Source organism: Botryllus schlosseri, chromosome 4, assembly GCF_051294905.1.
Source record: "Botryllus schlosseri isolate E-star chromosome 4, Bs_hap1, whole genome shotgun sequence".
Lineage (NCBI taxonomy): Eukaryota > Metazoa > Chordata > Ascidiacea > Stolidobranchia > Styelidae > Botryllus > Botryllus schlosseri.
The window spans coordinates 25,099,433-25,116,651 of NC_137239.1; the positions used below are offsets into that span (position 1 = coordinate 25,099,433).

General features: G+C 41.3%; 1 protein-coding gene across 1 annotated transcript in view; it reads left to right on the forward strand.

Annotated features, from left to right (window-relative positions):
* LOC145437538 (coiled-coil domain-containing protein 150-like) overlaps positions 1–17,219 on the forward strand; it is a 41,695-nt gene that overhangs the window by 21,687 nt on the left and 2,789 nt on the right. Inside the window, exons 12-21 of the mRNA XM_080314802.1 lie at positions 1,600–1,776; positions 1,859–2,029; positions 2,920–3,030; positions 3,646–3,833; positions 4,598–4,811; positions 9,193–9,369; positions 12,708–12,902; positions 12,968–13,066; positions 16,430–16,561; positions 16,621–16,725. Coding sequence (XP_080170928.1) covers positions 1,600–1,776; positions 1,859–2,029; positions 2,920–3,030; positions 3,646–3,833; positions 4,598–4,811; positions 9,193–9,369; positions 12,708–12,902; positions 12,968–13,066; positions 16,430–16,561; positions 16,621–16,725 — 1,569 coding nt within the window. The remainder of the gene's footprint in view (positions 1–1,599; positions 1,777–1,858; positions 2,030–2,919; positions 3,031–3,645; positions 3,834–4,597; positions 4,812–9,192; positions 9,370–12,707; positions 12,903–12,967; positions 13,067–16,429; positions 16,562–16,620; positions 16,726–17,219) is intronic.

The window sequence follows — 17,219 nt, forward strand, 5'->3', positions numbered from 1 at the left end:
CACCACATCATCTACTGCAAAGCCATTTTTCTCCAGCGCCCCCCATACCGCCCCCATGAGCCCAGCGCCCCCCATACCGCCCCCTGGGCGATTCCGCCCCCTTCAAAATCGCCAGCGCCCCTTGGGGGGCGCTGGAGGCGAGGTTAAGAACCACTGACTTAGAGTAAGACAATCAGAGCACTGGGCCGGGTTTCCGCCCCTTACCAAGAACATAAAACGCTCACTCGCCGGGACTCACACCAGCTCCTCCGGGCTCAGTTGCGTTGCTGCAGTGCGCGCCGAAGCGCCAATCTCCATGTCGAGACTCGGGAATATTAACTATAGATTGCCGTTGAGCCGCCGCGTGGGCGAACTGCTGCTCATATGAAACCAGCTTCAACTTTCAAATCTTTCATTTGAATATTTGCTACAGCGACCGCGGGCGACTCATTTGGTCCGCGTTGGTGACCCCTGTACTAGAGACATTTGAATCGCGAAGCTCGAAGAACATTTTCAAGAATTAATTGAATTCTCGAAAATACTAAATAATTTATGTTGATTTACGAAATACTTTTGAGTCCCCCTCGAGCACGCTCCCCACCCTATTAAGGAATTTGGGGTGCGGCAGGTAAAGACCTGGCAATAATGCAAATTGTTGGGTGCGATGAATCATCCCAATAAAGTTGGGCAATTGGTATATTATGACGTAATAAGCAAATGACGCATGGTGTATGAAGAGAGTTGATATCTCATTAAGCCTTTTCATCGCAATCCTTGTGTATTGTCTTCCAATATATCATTTAAGATTACAGTCCTAAGAAGCAAAACAAATGTAATCGTGAGTAATCGTGATTACTTTTCCAATGTAATCGTAATCGTAATCGACTACTTCCTGATTTTGCTGTAATCGTAATCGTAATCGCGTGATTCTGAAGTAATCGTAATCGCAATCGATTACATTCATGAAGTAATCACCCCATGTCTGCTGTCAATATGATGTGGACTCGAATTGAAGATAGATGCGTGAATAATAATTTGGCAGCCATCACTCTCTTCAGAAAGCCACCGTATTGGGTCTGCCATGTACCATTGCACTCCATTGCTGTGTATCTCTGTGGCATCCAGATCACTGGTCATCGCTTCTTAGCAGAGTGGAGCAATTAGAGGGTTTTTCTAAATTTGAATGGAATTAAAATTATAGCTAAACAGGTTTTTCAAATTAGATTAGAATTAGAATTACCGGTACTGAATTTGCAAAGACTTGAGAATTTAATGAGATTCCATATTAGAGTTCATCCTCATTAGCATGAGGATGGCAAATGTCTCTACAGCAAGCTTGGCTGGTTTCGCACAACACAGTTATCCTGTAGCACTTTCAGGAAAACCGGGAATTAGATTAGAATTAAAATGAGATCATAAAAACACTTCACGCAAACCAGATTAGATTGAGATTACCAATATTTCAGTGTAATTAGTCTAATGCTTCTTTGCAGTTGCTATTTCTCGACGCGACCTCCGTCTTGGTCCCATTATTTTTTAGCCATTACGTGGAAAATATGTGATGCGTATTCTGGCTGTGCAGATGCTTGCAATCTTTAATCATGCAAAATTCTCCCTAAGCTGGAACTTGACGGCGTGCTGGAGGCGAAGAAAATCGTGGAAGAAGAAAATGGAAGATTGATGGAGAGATCGTCCGCTGTGCAGCAGCAGGAGGCCGCCTACAAGAGAATGCAAGATTCCGTCACCAGCACGAATGAAGCCAAAAGCAGGTTGGCCTACGAGAAAGGAAAGCTCCAGGTGCGTAGCCGTATCAACAATCGTATCACAAGATATGACGTCACTTGGCTTTGCGAAAATGTGTTTTCACATCCGTATTCAGACGCGGGTAGAACGTCTCGAGGAAGAATTGCAGTGTCTCGCGTCCACGCAGTCGCAATTGCTGCAAGTACGAAGCACCAATCAGATATTGGAGCAGAGGTACGCCAAGGTCGCGTCGGAATTGGCGACCGCAAAAGTGGAACGTCAACGCATGGAAGCCGACTTGAAGCAGGTAAATTGCCTTCTTGCTGTGTGATAGTTATGATGGTTTGTCTTCGATAATATACATATTTATGTATTCAAGGCGATAGCAGCTTTGGTTGTATGGTAACCGTTTAACAATTTACAAGTGTCTTACTATACGTGATTCGAAAGTATATTCATATTGAAATGAACCCGGATATTTTCCGCTGACACTCGTCAGGGGTAATCGTCAGCAACTAGTGGAGAATTGGAAAGAACACCGTACATCAACATTCGTATCACAAAATATGCCGTCAGCAGCATGACATTTCCGATAAGAGAACATTCAACGGTGACGTCATATTTTGTGATACGTTCGTAAATATACGATGTTCTTTTCAATTCTCTACTAGTCGCTGACGATTACCCCTGACTAGTGTCAGTCGAAAATAATCGGGCTTATTTCAATATCAATATATACTATTCAATTGTATATTGAACCTCTACACCTCCAAGAAGCTCTTCGATACGGCATGCGTGCAGCTCTTCGATACGGCATGCGTGCAAAATACCTAGTCAGCGATTTCAGAACAGCTAGTATGTTCGTCTAGAAATAATATGAATATAATATTCAATAGTATATTGAAGGTCTGTATCCCTCTCTGAAAACAGTCATAATAACGAGGCATTCGAAATAGTGAGTGGGTCATTCAAAACATCCCAAGCTAACCCTAATCTTACACCTAACCCTACCCCCGAGATTAACTCCAACTCATTATTTTGAGTAACTCACAATTATAAATGCTTCACTATATTGAATGCTCAGCGGTTATACCTACTCAGCGCCTATATCTACTGCTCTAAAAGAGTACAAGCACTTCGTTATCGACAACCTCTGCGAATATGTATAGTGGATTCACTGCATCGGTATTTTTGCAGGTCACCGTGGCTATGAAACGCAAAGAATCCGAATTCGCACTGGCTTTACAAGCCCGCGACGAAGTGGTGAGAGAAAAAGAAGAAATAGAGAGACAGATGGACCTAGTAAAAGTAAGATTGGGATCTTGTATCCACTCGGTCACTGTATGTATAGTGTATACGGTGATTACTTTCTCGTTTTTCGTGAATAGGTAGCTGGGTTGAAACCGAGTCACAAAGTTTCGAGCCGCAAGTCACAACTTACTGTCATTATTTTGACTCGAGTCGAGTCATTTTCAATTCACCAGCGAGTCAAATCCGACGGAGCTACAACGTAATGCATGTCTCGGTTGTCCGAGTGTCAAGGCAGGCAGCAAAGGGTTAAAGTGTTAAAGTCAGATTCCACTCACTTTTTCAAACTCTTGGGTGATATTGAATGACTGACATTCATAATATACTAATTTTTCTCACTCTTAACACGGTTATTCAAATAGATAAAAGACCGTTTCCGGGTCTATTTTTCAAGTATCTTTACTGATAGACCAGTTTTATATCAAACCATGTATAATGTGTCCTGAGTCGGATGAATCGGCCGATTGATGTGCAAGAATTGAGTCAATACACAAAATGACTCAAGTTGAGTCATGTTCAATCAAACTTCCATGTTTAAGAAAGTGACTCGAGTCGAGTCAAGTCAACGAAAAGTTGCGTCCGTGATAGAGTCTGTGACTTTTTGCGCGTTTTCAGGAAAACGAAAGCAACCGCGTTCATATGTTGAAGAAAAGTCTGGCGGAATGCCAGTCGGACAACGCTAAAATGGCCGGCACTCTGGAGAACGTGATGATAAGACACAACGACCTGCAGGAGACGTTGGATTCGTTGCAGACGCAGCTCGGTCGCAAAGACTCGGAATTGTCGACTCTGCGTCAAGAAAAGTAAGGCATTTCTTAAAACGTGTTTTACACTTTGGTTTCCATGGCCTCCTGTGTGATTAGTGCAAGTTTTTGCAACTGCTTTTACATCTTCCTAAATACTCATATGTTATGTAGTATGGTGTTTTAAGCTGTTTGAGGGAATCTTGTATTGCAACTTTTTGCAGCTTTTCTCCATTTTCTCGTGAAACTTTTTCGATTTTTCATGTAACTATTTGGAAGTTTTTCGATTTTTCATGCAACTTACATTTTTCTGGAACTATTTGGCACTGTATGTACATCGAGTGCTCGATTGTTTCTCTGTCGTTAAAATTTAGGGTCCTTTCTGATTCGACGTACATTCAGGCTAGACCGCCGAAAATTCTATTTTCACTGGGTGAACTTTTTTTGTTGGATTCGTACCCTTATAATTTCCAGGAACTTGGCCATAAATGCAACTTTTTAGTGCAACATTTGTGAAAATTAAATGCAACTTTTGTGAAAAATAAGTGCATCTTTCCACGTATTTGGCTGCAACAAAAACTCGCCCTAGTGATTACAAATGTTGAAACTTAGTCCTTCCTAATAGAATTTGTATGGCTATCATGAACGGGACTCTAACTTAAATCTAGCATTAGTACTCAGTCAGTCAGGAATTTACATTATTTTTACTTCTACTTAACAGTTTTCAGTCACTCCGGCCAAATTATGCCTGGAATACTTACTTTTTATATATTTAACTTGTACATGTATTTGAGTAGAAATTGATGACCTAATTCTACCACCAGAGAGGATCACCTGAAGCAAATCCAGACGATGCAAAGCGAAATCACGAGACTCCGCTCTCACCTGGACGAGACCAACACCAACGAGCAAGCCAGGCTCACGCCGGTGCTGGAGGCGCTCGAAAAGACGAGGCAGGAGAACGAGACCCTGGCGTGCTCGCTGGACGAAGTGCTCATGGCGAATACGGCTTTGAAGGAGGAAGTGAAAAAATTGCAGGTGCGTTTGATGTTGAAATTTGCGTTCCTGCGTGTAGGGGAAAACTGATTTGAGCCAAAACCAAGTCACAAGGCTCGAAATCACAAGTCAATCTCACTTTTATAGTTTTGACTCGAGTCATGGAATTGTGAGTCGAGTCCAAGTCACTGTGTTAACTGCTCACTGCTCAGTAGGGTTGTTCAGAATTGACCGACTTTCGAAAAGTCGGGGTTTTCAGTCCGATTCCCATGCCTTATACCATAAAAACATATTCTAGCTACTTTTTTTAGTAATTCGCCCCTTGCATCCGTGTGCATGTTGAGCTGGAAGAATATCCGCTAAAAATAGGGGATTCCCCTAAAATTTGAGTGTCGCCATTCAGACTAGGCTAGTAAACGTCATATTTAAGCTGGGTTTATGCAGCTATTGCGGTTTGGAGTGCTACATAACCTCACTATAGAAAGTATTGTCTGTTCAGGACACGATTTTCATGTCCCACACTCCCTTAGAACTACTCAAAACTGCGTAAGACTGATAGTCATTTAGTTGGATCACATATCCTACACTCCTCAACCCTACCCGAGATTTTTCATCAATTTGCGGGATCACCATGTGCAAGTATACAACTGGAAATGTATCATTCACTCACAGCCACTTTATAAAACGTCACATTGTTCAAAGGAAACGAAACAATAAGGCAAAGAAATAGATTGACTTGGCAAATACTACTTAAATCAGGTGGATTAAATGGTTGCTTTAGAGAAATCGGCATGTCCGTTCCCATGATCTTCCACGGCTTGTAAGAGGCTCGCGCGCTGTTCTTTGTCATCTGTTTTGAAAGCATCAAAAGTCGGTATTCAATTTTACCAAACACTCTGCTACTTCAACACTACTCACAAATTTTGAGCAGTCACAAAATGCGGATTAGTATGCCATTCCGAAACTGAAAGACCCAACCAATCAAGTTCGACATGTATAGTATCGAATAGAAACCATCATTCCGGCCCAATGAAAGCAACCATACTCATTGACTCAGAGACAGGGTCATAGATTAGACTCAGAGCTATACCTCTGCAAAATTGTTCAAGGATTGGCATTTGCTGCAATCATTTGCATCAACATAATGGTCATCTAAAATTGCCAAGGCGCCTGTTACACATTCTCTGTAGTCATCTCTTATCAAGACTGGTTTCTGCTTTCCATTATATGGCTTAATCAGTGGAATTATTTCTTGCTCTGCCTCTTCAGCTTTCATCGCCAACCAGCTGCCTTCATCAAACTGAAGTGTTTTAGACCTTCGTAATTGATCAATATCTTTCCAGTTATTGGAAGGTATTAAAATCTGTATTTTCAGGGCCTGTGGTCGCCGATCCAAACACACACTTCACTTCCAGACCTCCCGGATGACTAGTTGATGAATATGATGGTGACAAGCACTGTAGAAAACTTACCTGTTTATCAATTCTTCAAGTAACAGAACCGCACCTACGTTTTTTCCATTGTTTGAGGATGTTGTGTCAAGCACAAGAGTTCTGACATTTTTTGTTAAATGATAAAGTTCCAGCGGTTCAAATGACGGATCAGCCTGTGCTTTTCCTGTAGCACTCTCCAGAGTTCGAATGCCAAGAAGTTTGCCCTTCACAAATGTGTTGGAATACGTAGACGATGCCAGCACTGCCAAGGCCTCAAATTGCTGTCCTGAACGACTCCTAGTGAGCTTTCCATCACAGTGGTGGATCGTTTGCTATTTTTTCAAAAATTGACTCAGAACTTTTAAAACGATTCGCAATGCGTCGTCGATAGGTTCCAGATCTCGAAAGATGAGAGTCATTAGGGTCACCATCGCAAGCTTTAATCAGTGCTGCAGTTATCATGGTGGTAGCATTATCGCTGACTTTCAAGCGATCAAAAACCTCGCATAGGTCTTTGTCGTTGAATAGATTTACAGGCGCTTTTAGAGTCACAAATTTAAAGGAATGATCAGATGTCGACTGCGCCACTTCGAAATCACTGCTGTGGGAATGTCAGCTACCTGCGAATATATAGATGAGCTCTCTGTAAATTCGCTTTTACTACTTGATGCTGGTGCACTCTCTCGCACTCATGGTCCGTCTCTTTTGTTGCATGGTTTTCACTTTCAACACTGTATCTTTGCCACCAATCGTTGCTAATCACGGACCCCTTTGATCCTGATAAAATGTTATGTATTCTTGTTTATTATCGCCGAAAAGAAGTGTACTTGCTTCAATTGTCCATCCTATGCCCATAGCTTACTCAGCTTGGCTTCAAAGTCGCTTTGTTTTCTTGATACACGTTGCTGTCCTGCAGATTCCTTTAGTGACAGCCATTTGTTTTCTGTTTTCATACTGTCTATAATATTTCAATGGCATTGACTTGTGTGATGGTCTTTGTGGTAGCCAGGAACCAAAAACCTATTACTTCATCTCCTACGCCCTGGATGCGTAACTTAACTGGTTCATTTTTCGCATATGAATGCTCTTTTAGGTGTAACACATACTGCACAACTTTCATAAGAGTAGGCAGCTTCGATCCCGTAATGTTTCCTCGGATGGCCCAACTAGGAAATGTTGTGTCTGCGAACGTGATCTTCTAGTTTTCTTTGATACTATTGAAATAGTTGACAATTGACTTTCTTGATGGTCTTTATGCTAGCCAGTAACCAAAAACCTTTTACTTCATCTACTGCGCCTGGTTCATATTTCGCAGATGAATGCCGTCACGTGTGGCACACACTGCTGCAGAACTTGCCTTAGAGTAGGCAGCTTCAATAGGCTACCATAATGGCTTCCTCAGATGATGTGTCTGCGATCGTTCTCTTGTAGATTTCTTTGGTAGGATACCATTGCAGTAGATGCCAGCTTTCTTTTTTTCCAGACATTGCACACTAAAGCTAATCCTAGAAAAATAAATATACATCAACTCAGTCAATCAACAAAGAATAGTTGGAAACATTTCAGTTCTCTTGGGTCAAACACATACTGCACAACTTGCGCAAGAATAGCGGGAATAGATGCAGTTATTGATTCTGGAAGATAATTATTCCTAAATTGGAAATACTCCCACCAGGATATTGCTATCTTCGGAAATAACATCAAGTTCAGAGCAAGCGATTGGCTGTTTTCCACAGTCACTGGAAAATACATTTACAAGCTTTGTTTTCTATCCCAGTAGACAGGAAAGAGTATCAGGTCCATTAGATCGAATAATGGAATACTGCTACAATACTATGATCACTAATCCTGCGCTAGACTCGCTTACACCATGAGTCAAAAAGCCGCCTGATGAGTCCTGCACGCTGCACCTCAATCGTTAACACAGTTCTTCATTCAACAACAAAGCAGCAAAACGCCTGACTAATCAATGATCCCCATTTCACTGCCGTGTCCAGCGCGTCATCAACGCTAGAACATACGCGTCACGTCAATGAGAACATATGCGATTCCTGTCTCGTCACTCACAATGGGGATATCCCCTAATTCCTAAGAATTATTTTGGTGCATGAAAAAACGGAAAAATGCACACGGATGCAGGGGATGAATTACAAAAAAAATAGCCAGAATTTGTTTTTAAGGTATAAGGCATGGGAAACGGACTGAAAACCTAGACTTTTTGAAAGTCGGTCAATTCTGAACAACCCTACTGCTCAGTTTCCAGTCAAAGTCTTGTTAAACCCACTTTTTACAATGGTTTGCATTTATAATGTACTCATTTTCCTCACTTTTAGCAGTTTCTTGTCACATTTTCAAGTACCAGTACCAATAGACGAAATCCCAACAGTGTGGTTGCTTTACTATGCTTAGAAATTCCAATGAAATGTCGGTCTTGGCCGTCCGAGTAGCAGATTACTTCAGCTTTTTTGTAGTACTCAAGTAGGTTTTGTCTTCTTGCACTGCGTACTCAGTGGTTATATTTCCCGACTGAAAAAGTATGTGAACCCTCGACCAAATCTACTTGTTGAACATACTTGTTTCAGTATATTTCAGGCAGTTTTCTAATTCTTCTTGAAGTGGTTTTGACGTATTTTGGATATCACTACTTCCGCTTGAAATTTAGTTCAAATTAACGGCATTACTTGAGCAGCAATTAGTACTTACTAGTATTCAATGTAATAGTATATTCATATTGAGATAAATCCGAATATTCTCTACTGACAGACTTCAGTAGTAATCTTAAGCAGCTAGTAGAGTATTGAAAAGAACATTGTTTATCAACAATCGTACTTTTCAATTGTCTACTAGTTCCAGACGATTACGCCTGGCTAGTGTCAGCCGTAAATATTCGGGTTTATATCAACATAAATGTATTCAATCAATTCAAAAGTGAAGGTCTATATCTCCAAGGGTCTCTTTGTTGGTATGAAAAAACATCACTGTCTTCTCAGGCTGCCGCGGAAGCTAACAGCCGCGAAATCAGCGCGATGAAACGCAGGGAAGAAGCGTTGTCTCTGGAAGCGGAGAACATGTCAGAGACTCACGCGAGCAGGATGCAGCAGGCGAGAGAACAGCACGAAAAGGAGAGAGACGTCATGCGGAAACAGCTCCAAGGCCAATTGGCGGAGGTAATTTTGTCAAAAGGCAGTCGATAATGAAGTATCTCTACTTTTTAGGAGTACTAAAGTAACTTTGCCCAATGCCCACTTAGACTACTTATTCAACGGGTTTTGTTTTAACCCATTATATCCGGCAGACTCATTAATGAGCCCTGAGTGTATTTTCACGAACACGCTTTACTTAATCCCAAATTTCCTGGGTTGTTCTGGTCGTAGACAATTACAACTATTCCAGATGGATAGCTATTATCATTACGCATACGTCGAGCCATAAATAACATATTATACTATCGAATAACCTGTTCAAAATGCAGGTTGAATACATAAAAACGTTTTGCGTAAAATACAATTCGCCACGACGTTCGCGTGAATGTGCGCGCATGAGATAAACCAGCGCCCGTGACCTAAATCAACGCCTCTCCGAGACATCAAATTCATTTGCAGATCTTTTCTCCTGACATGTGTTGGGTATGCCCATTGCCCATCTATTGGAATACTTATAATCAAAAATTAGTCGCACAGAAGATTCTTCGAACTGGAAGTAAAAATATTTCACGAAATAACATGCGCGGGTTTTAGCAATGTATTTTCTGTTGAAGATTACGCATATTGAATATTTTTGCTTTTCATACTAATACACCAATACTGCCATGATGTTGTTCAGCGAGCTACAAGATCTCCGCTATTGATATGACAGCAAATTTATGTCCGTAAATGGCTGCACTTCTGGTGAAAATGTTCTTTCCCGTATTAGCCAATAAAACGAAAAGCACCGGCACATCAACGCTCCGGTCGCGATTCTGGTATTGAAAGGTATTTTCGTGTCTGCTCGAGATTTCCGTCTACAACGCGCAGGTCATTTATGAAAATTTGACGACCAGCAAAGCCAATGGCATCAAATCCCGGCTCCATCTAATCAATGCACTTTCTTGATTCAAAGTATTTTATTCGTCCATGATTCACGAGAGAGGCAAGAAAATTCGGCGTAACTCTGTCAAAACAGTCGACCAATTTTCATTGCAGTGTGGGCAAGGAATATATTTGCAATAACTTCAGTTGCCAATGCTATATTGGTTTCTTACATTTTTACATGTGTTGGTGCTATATGTGCTGGCTTGTTATTATTTCGACTTGCTGTTGTATTACACGTGTGATGCGATACTATTTTATTACCCAAACAATAACACGCGGTAATATATTTGCTGTTGTGATTAGCGCAGATTCGCTGTTGCAGATTACGCATATCGATTGCTGCTTTTAATACTAATAACACAGCATTACCGACATGATGGTGCTTAGCGAGCTACGAGATCCCCAATGCGCAATCGATATGACAGCAAGTTTATGCCCGTAAATGGCTTCACTTCTGGTGAAAATGTTTCAGATCTGGCCCATGGTAGAGAACAAAACCAAAATATGGTTGAATGTCCAATGTCCATTGTCAAATTAGCGAATAAAATAGGTATGTAGAGTCAGCGGTCGGGTTGTGCACTTCGAAACTGATTGCTGCGATGCGCATGTCGTGATAGCTGGGTTTTCAAAATGCCTATTGGTTCAATAGACAGCACTTGTCTCAAAACGATTGTCTACATCACCATTATCGATAAAAGGCTTGCATAATATGACCTAATCTTTTTTTAAATGCACAGTAAAATATCAGTGAAACACTGTATTTTATACTGCAGGTATGACTACCTGTCAATCCAACCACTATATATTCAGTTCTAGTTGTTGTACAAGAGCAAGGTGTGTTTGGACAAAGCACTATCTAGTACTTAGTAACTCGTACAAAGCGAATATATACACCGGCGCGGTGAAATGAATCATTGAACGTCGTCGATACTAGAATAACTCGCAGCGCGTGTATGTGCGGCGAATGCGAGACGCCTGGCATCAATCGCGCTATATCCAACTGTAGCCATCGCTATATCAGCAGTCGTTACACTCGATTGTATTATCGTAAGAACCTCACTCAGGTCATTTTAGAATCCTGATATCGATGTGAAATCAGTCAGGCGATGATTCTATCCCGAGCAGGTCTATGTATGACGTAGTCGCAAATTCAAAAATCAAATTCTCTTTTATTTTCAAAAAGTTGAGAACACTTCTTGGTATAGGGGCATCACCTGTTTCTCTCTCGCTTTGAGAGTAGCTCAGTTGGTTAGGCGGCTGTTTCACGATTACAGCGATATATTGGGTGTCGGTTCAAGTCCAGTCGTTCAGATTTTATGAACATTTTACTAAATGCATTGAAATTTGGACTTGAGGCCGGCCGTTCGAGTAGGGTTAAGAGCACTTTCTTGCTGACTACTCCCGGAACTACCCAAGTTACCAGTGAATCGGGCGCTTGATGGCCCCTAATTCTAATCATCGTAACACAAATACAGCAATAATTTCACACCAAAAGCCAAATTCACCAAGAGCCGTGTATCACACTTCATGCTCATGTTCGGTGAAACATTCATTATTGAATTTATTAATACAATATTGATGCATCGCTTTCATAATAATAGTATACATCTTAATAGTACACTCATATCAGGATTGTAACCAAGTCACAAGTCAATCTCACTTTTATAGTTTCGACTCGAGTCAAGTCGAGTCATTTTCAATTCACCACCGAGTCAAATCAGAGTCCTAGTCAGCTAGTAGAGGGTCGAGTCCGAGTCATAGTGTTTTGACTCGAGTCCAAGTCATTGTGTGGACTGCTCAGTTTCCAGTTAAAGTCTTGTTGGTAAAGTCCAAGTCGTTATGTTCACAGTTCTGTTTTCAGTTCAATTTGGTTCAACCCACTTTTTTCAACTCTGCTCGAGTGATATACAACGGCTCGAATTCACAATATAGTAATTTTCCTCAGTCTTAACAGTTTGTGGCCCTATTTTCCAAGTATCAGGACTGATAGACGAAATACCAATAATGTGGTAACTAACCATTCTTCGAAGTTACAATGAAATGTCTGGCCGTCCTAGTCTCGAGTCATATGACTTGGTTCGAGTCACCAAAACACAGCGACTTGAGTCATTACAACCCTGACTCTTATTGAAATGGATCAGAATATTTTCGGCTGACACAATCGTCAGCAACTAGTAGAGAATTCAGGACATTCAATTCTCTACTAATTGCCGATGACCACCTCTGACGAGCGTCAGTCGAAAATGTTTTGGGTTATTTCAATATGAATATATTATTCAATCGTATAATTTGTTCTGAACCTCCAAGAGACTCTTCAAATAATCAGAATAGTGATTTTATTTCTAATGTCGAATTCACCAAAATCGCTAATTTCCTTAGCGTGCAGTACGTGATCCAAACTCAGTGTGATAACCGACTTCAATATTTCACTGCAGATGAAGAAAACCGTGGAGATGTCCCAAGCGCGATGCTCCCAGCTCTCCAAGGGTAACGCCGAGCTGCGCGGGCGCGTGGCCGAAAAGGAACGCGGCTTTGAGAAGCTGCGGGAGAGATGCAAACAGCAGAAGGCCCAGCTGGATCGGCTGCAACGCGAGAAGCAGCTCAATTTGCAGACCAGCGAAAAGATCAAGGTGCGAAATCGGAAAATAGCTAGGGAATTTTGGCTGTCTGACGCGAGTTTCTTTCACGTTTCAAGGATATCAACAGCGAAATTCAGGAGCTGGAGAAAGTCAAGACGTTGTACATGCAGAAAAACCGTCAGCAAGCGGCCACCATCAGCACCTTCAACGCAGAGGTGCTTTGTTTGATTAATATAGCATATTTATATTTATGATCCCAAGATCTTCAAGCTCTTATCGGGGGTAACTGTCAACCGACAAGATAGCGTAATTGTTGACTTCTTGACCTGTAGGTCGTGGGTTTAATGCCCGGCCGGGTCAGACCAAAGACCTGATAAGTAACACTGGTATCCATGGCTTCCCCGCTTGGCGACGATCATTACGGGAATAGCATGTAGGGGTGGTGCAAGACTTAGAAAGCCTTACAAGGCTATATCTGCACCTTCCGTGTCCAGCGGCAAATGCACAGATCGTGTGCATGTGTATCATAAGCAGACATGGGGTAATCGTGATTAGTAATCGTAATCGATTACGACGATTACAGCATTTTCAAGTAATCGTAATCGCAATCGATTACATACGAAAAAATTCCGAAGTTATCGTAATCGTAATCGACTACTTCCCATATCTAATCGATTTCTCTGTGAAAGAACGATTACTTTTTATTTGTACAAGGACTATGACATTACCTGAACATTCGTGAACAAGGAAAAGATGTTATACCAGGTTGGTGACAGCACAAACGTCTGATTTTCAAACGCCACTGCTCATTATTACGTGAGAAGCAGCCTATTAGCTTTGCGCGTCATTGTGCAAGAAGTATCCACAGTAAATAGATATTCGATGTACCTGCGTCGTCCATTAGTCTGATTGTAAGAACGCCCGCCGTGCTGTATATCAGGTTTTCAACGCGTTCCACACGCCACTACCTCGCAGCAGTATAATTTATCTCCGCTCTGCCTATAGTTTAAAATAGTAACTTATGTGTTGATGTTTGGTTATGCTTATGCTTGGTTAAACGCAGTTTGACCGTTGCTGCTTGTCGAGCAGTAGGCCTATCCAGTACGTACGTACACCGGACAAAGATTTGAAATTTTCTACTCGTCAAATAAAACATTGCGGTTTCCACTACAAAGAAGTAAAAATCAACAGCTGGTGATATATATATCATAAGCGAGCCGTTTTGCCATTTCTTGTAACGGCAGCTTGCAGGACAATATCTGTATTAAGTTGAAGGCAGAATTTATGTTCGCTTCGTCTTATTCTCATATGACTCTGCTTGAAACAGGCGCCTATCGTTATTTCATAATTCATTGGAACCTGCCGCCATGGCCATGGGCTTATATATCATGTTAGCGTGGGTTGTAGCTGGAACCAGGACCAAAACAGCAATTCGTCTCCCAGTGCAAATGTTGGTCTTTGGCCCCCGTAGGGTGGTAATCTCAAGTTGAAGACTGAATTTCGTCAAAAAATTTAGTAATTGCAATATTTTACTATTAATTTTCAATCCTCTCTCAGTCCGCGATGGTCAGATATACCTGTAGAGTTTATTTGTTTGAGGTAATCATGGTGTTTGTAGACTACCACAGTCCACAGACATTTACACAAGGCCGATTTTATACATTTTCGATTCCGTATCTGCCGACTTGTAGCACGGCCCACTTCTAAGCTTTTTGTAAGACATCGCTTACGTGGATGAGGCGGCGAGGAGGAGCCTTTATAAACGTCCAACACTTAGGTAGGAATTCCAAAGTCGACCTCGTTCAGACTCGAACCCGCAACCTATTGGTGTTGCAGCCGTGGATTATACCACTGCGCTATCTCGCCACACAATTACCTACCTGTAGAGCTGGGGCAACGTAATTCATAATTATGACCTCTGGTTTCTTGTTACAATTACTTAAGTGTAAGTTCTTAATTCGTGACCTCCAGTTTGTTATATAATCAAAAGATATTGTAGTGGCTCACACGTAGCAGACTAAAGGAAAAACTTTCTTGACATGCATAAACAAATTGTCATGTCTTTATATCTGACTGCATGTCTAGCAACTCAAGTTGTAAGTTACTATAGGGTCAGTGGCCACATTAACTACAATAGGACTTGAAAACATTTTCATCATGGTTAAAAAGCATTCATTCAATGCGGCCGTTGAACTTAACAATCAAGTCGAATAATCCATTGGTTTGCTGGTCAGATAGCGTTGTAAAGTGTGTTGTAACACCACCTGCACTTAATGAAGTCTGGTGATGAGCGGACTTAAATTTGAGTGCCGATCCAGACACATTTGAGTGCCGATCCAGACGCATTTGAGTGTGAGCATACTTTTTGACGTGAGTTGAGTAACGAAATCGTTGCTGAGTAGACAATCGCTACTCGACGCCAAAGGAATTGGTCTTCACCCTAAATTATAAACTCCAGATTCCAAGCAAAGCAAGTGAAATTTTTGAATATCAATTTTTTTTGTTATAGATTGATTTTTTATTATTTTTGTTGGATATTCAAACGTCAAGGGGAGCCGCAAGTTGGCTAGCTGAGAGCCACATGCGGCTCTCGGACCCGTGGTTGGCAATCATTGATCTAGAGAGGATTTTCAAGTTAATTAGATCTCTCGAAAATACTCTATAACTTATGTTGGTTTACGAAATACTTTTTGAGTCCCCTTCGAGCTCGCTCTCCACCCTATTGGAAAATTTGGGGTGCGGCAGTTATGGCCCTGGCAAGAATGCAAATCGTTGGGCGCGATAAATTGACCTCTATGAAAATGGGCAATGGATACATTATGACATAACAAACAAATAACGCATCTTTTTTAAAGGGAGTTTGTTATCTCATTAGGCCTTTTCAGCGCAATCCATATATTGTCTTCTAACATAGCATCTAAGATGCAAAATAAATGTAATCGTGAGTACTTTTCCAATGTAATCGTAATCGCTATCGATTACATTCATGAAGTAATCACCCCATGTCTGATCATAAGTCTGTGTATATGCCGCAAAAATATCAAGGACAAAAGTATAACGTGTCCTATTCCTATGCGAACATTCATTACTTGAAGAGCTTCTTAGAGGCACAGAACTTTAAGATACAATTGAATAGGCTATTCATATTGAAATATACCCGAAAACACTCGTCAAGGGTAATCGTCAGCAACTGAAAATTGGAGAGAACATTGCCTATCAACAATCTTGTCAACAAATATGACGTCACGGGCATGAAATTTCGAATAATCGAGGAGAAAAGATCGCTTAAGCTCAATATACTATTTTGAGATGATATACAGATGACAGAGTACAAATTTAAATTCAAAATACGAGATAAATAATGCGGACACCAGCGAACCAAGTTAATGTGCGATTTTCAAATGATACACAAATTTTGCCAGCTCTACATTACATTAAAGATAATTTGATATTTTTTTTCTACCACGCCTATTTCTTTTCACTTTGTGACCGCGCTGTGAGTTGACCTCTGCACAAAAATGTCATTTCCGTTGTTATTTTTGGCAATTTTAACAACGATTTTTGTGTAATCCAACCAGGTCAGCTCGCTGAAAACAGACATCGTCGCGTTGGGATCCGCCCAGAAACACGCCAAAGATCTCAACGACCAGCTACAGGCGGAGCTCGGCCGAGAGAAATCGAAAAAGGCCTCTCTTTTGTTGGAGAAAAAGGTACCTTTCCGGTTGCTTGCTTCTGGAGAACCTGTTGTTCAATCTTTTGCCATTTTTAGCAATTACTCGCGGAAATGGAGAGGTTGCGGAAAGGGAAACAGCAGGCAGACGACAAGCTGCGGAACGTACAGCGCGAAACCGTTCACGTGCAAGAGAATTTGAATGTGAGAGTTTCAATGTAGATCGTAGGCTTGCTGCGTTTTATTTTACGCATTTGATCACGTCGCATGAAAGAGGATAAGTTTTCGCCCCAGGATTACCGGTAATAGTGTTGGGGGACTCTCTCACTTTTTTAGTTTTGACTCGAGTCAAGTCGAGTCATTTTGAATTCACCACCGAGTCATAGGGTTGTGACTCGAGTCCAAGTCATCGTGTTCACTGTTCAGTGTTTTCTTCAATACGTTACAACCCACTTTTTTCAACTTTGCTCAAGTGATATAGAATGGCTCGCATTCATAATATCGTAATTTTCCTCAGTTTTAACAGTTTCTGGCCCTATTTCTCAAGTATCAGGACTGATAGACAAAATATCAATCATGTGGTTGTGACTTTCTTGCTATTCTAAGTTAAAATGAAACGTCTGTCTTGGCCGTCCTAATCTCGAGTCATATAAGTTGGTTCGAGCCATGCACAATGACTCGGGTACAAGTCGAGTCCA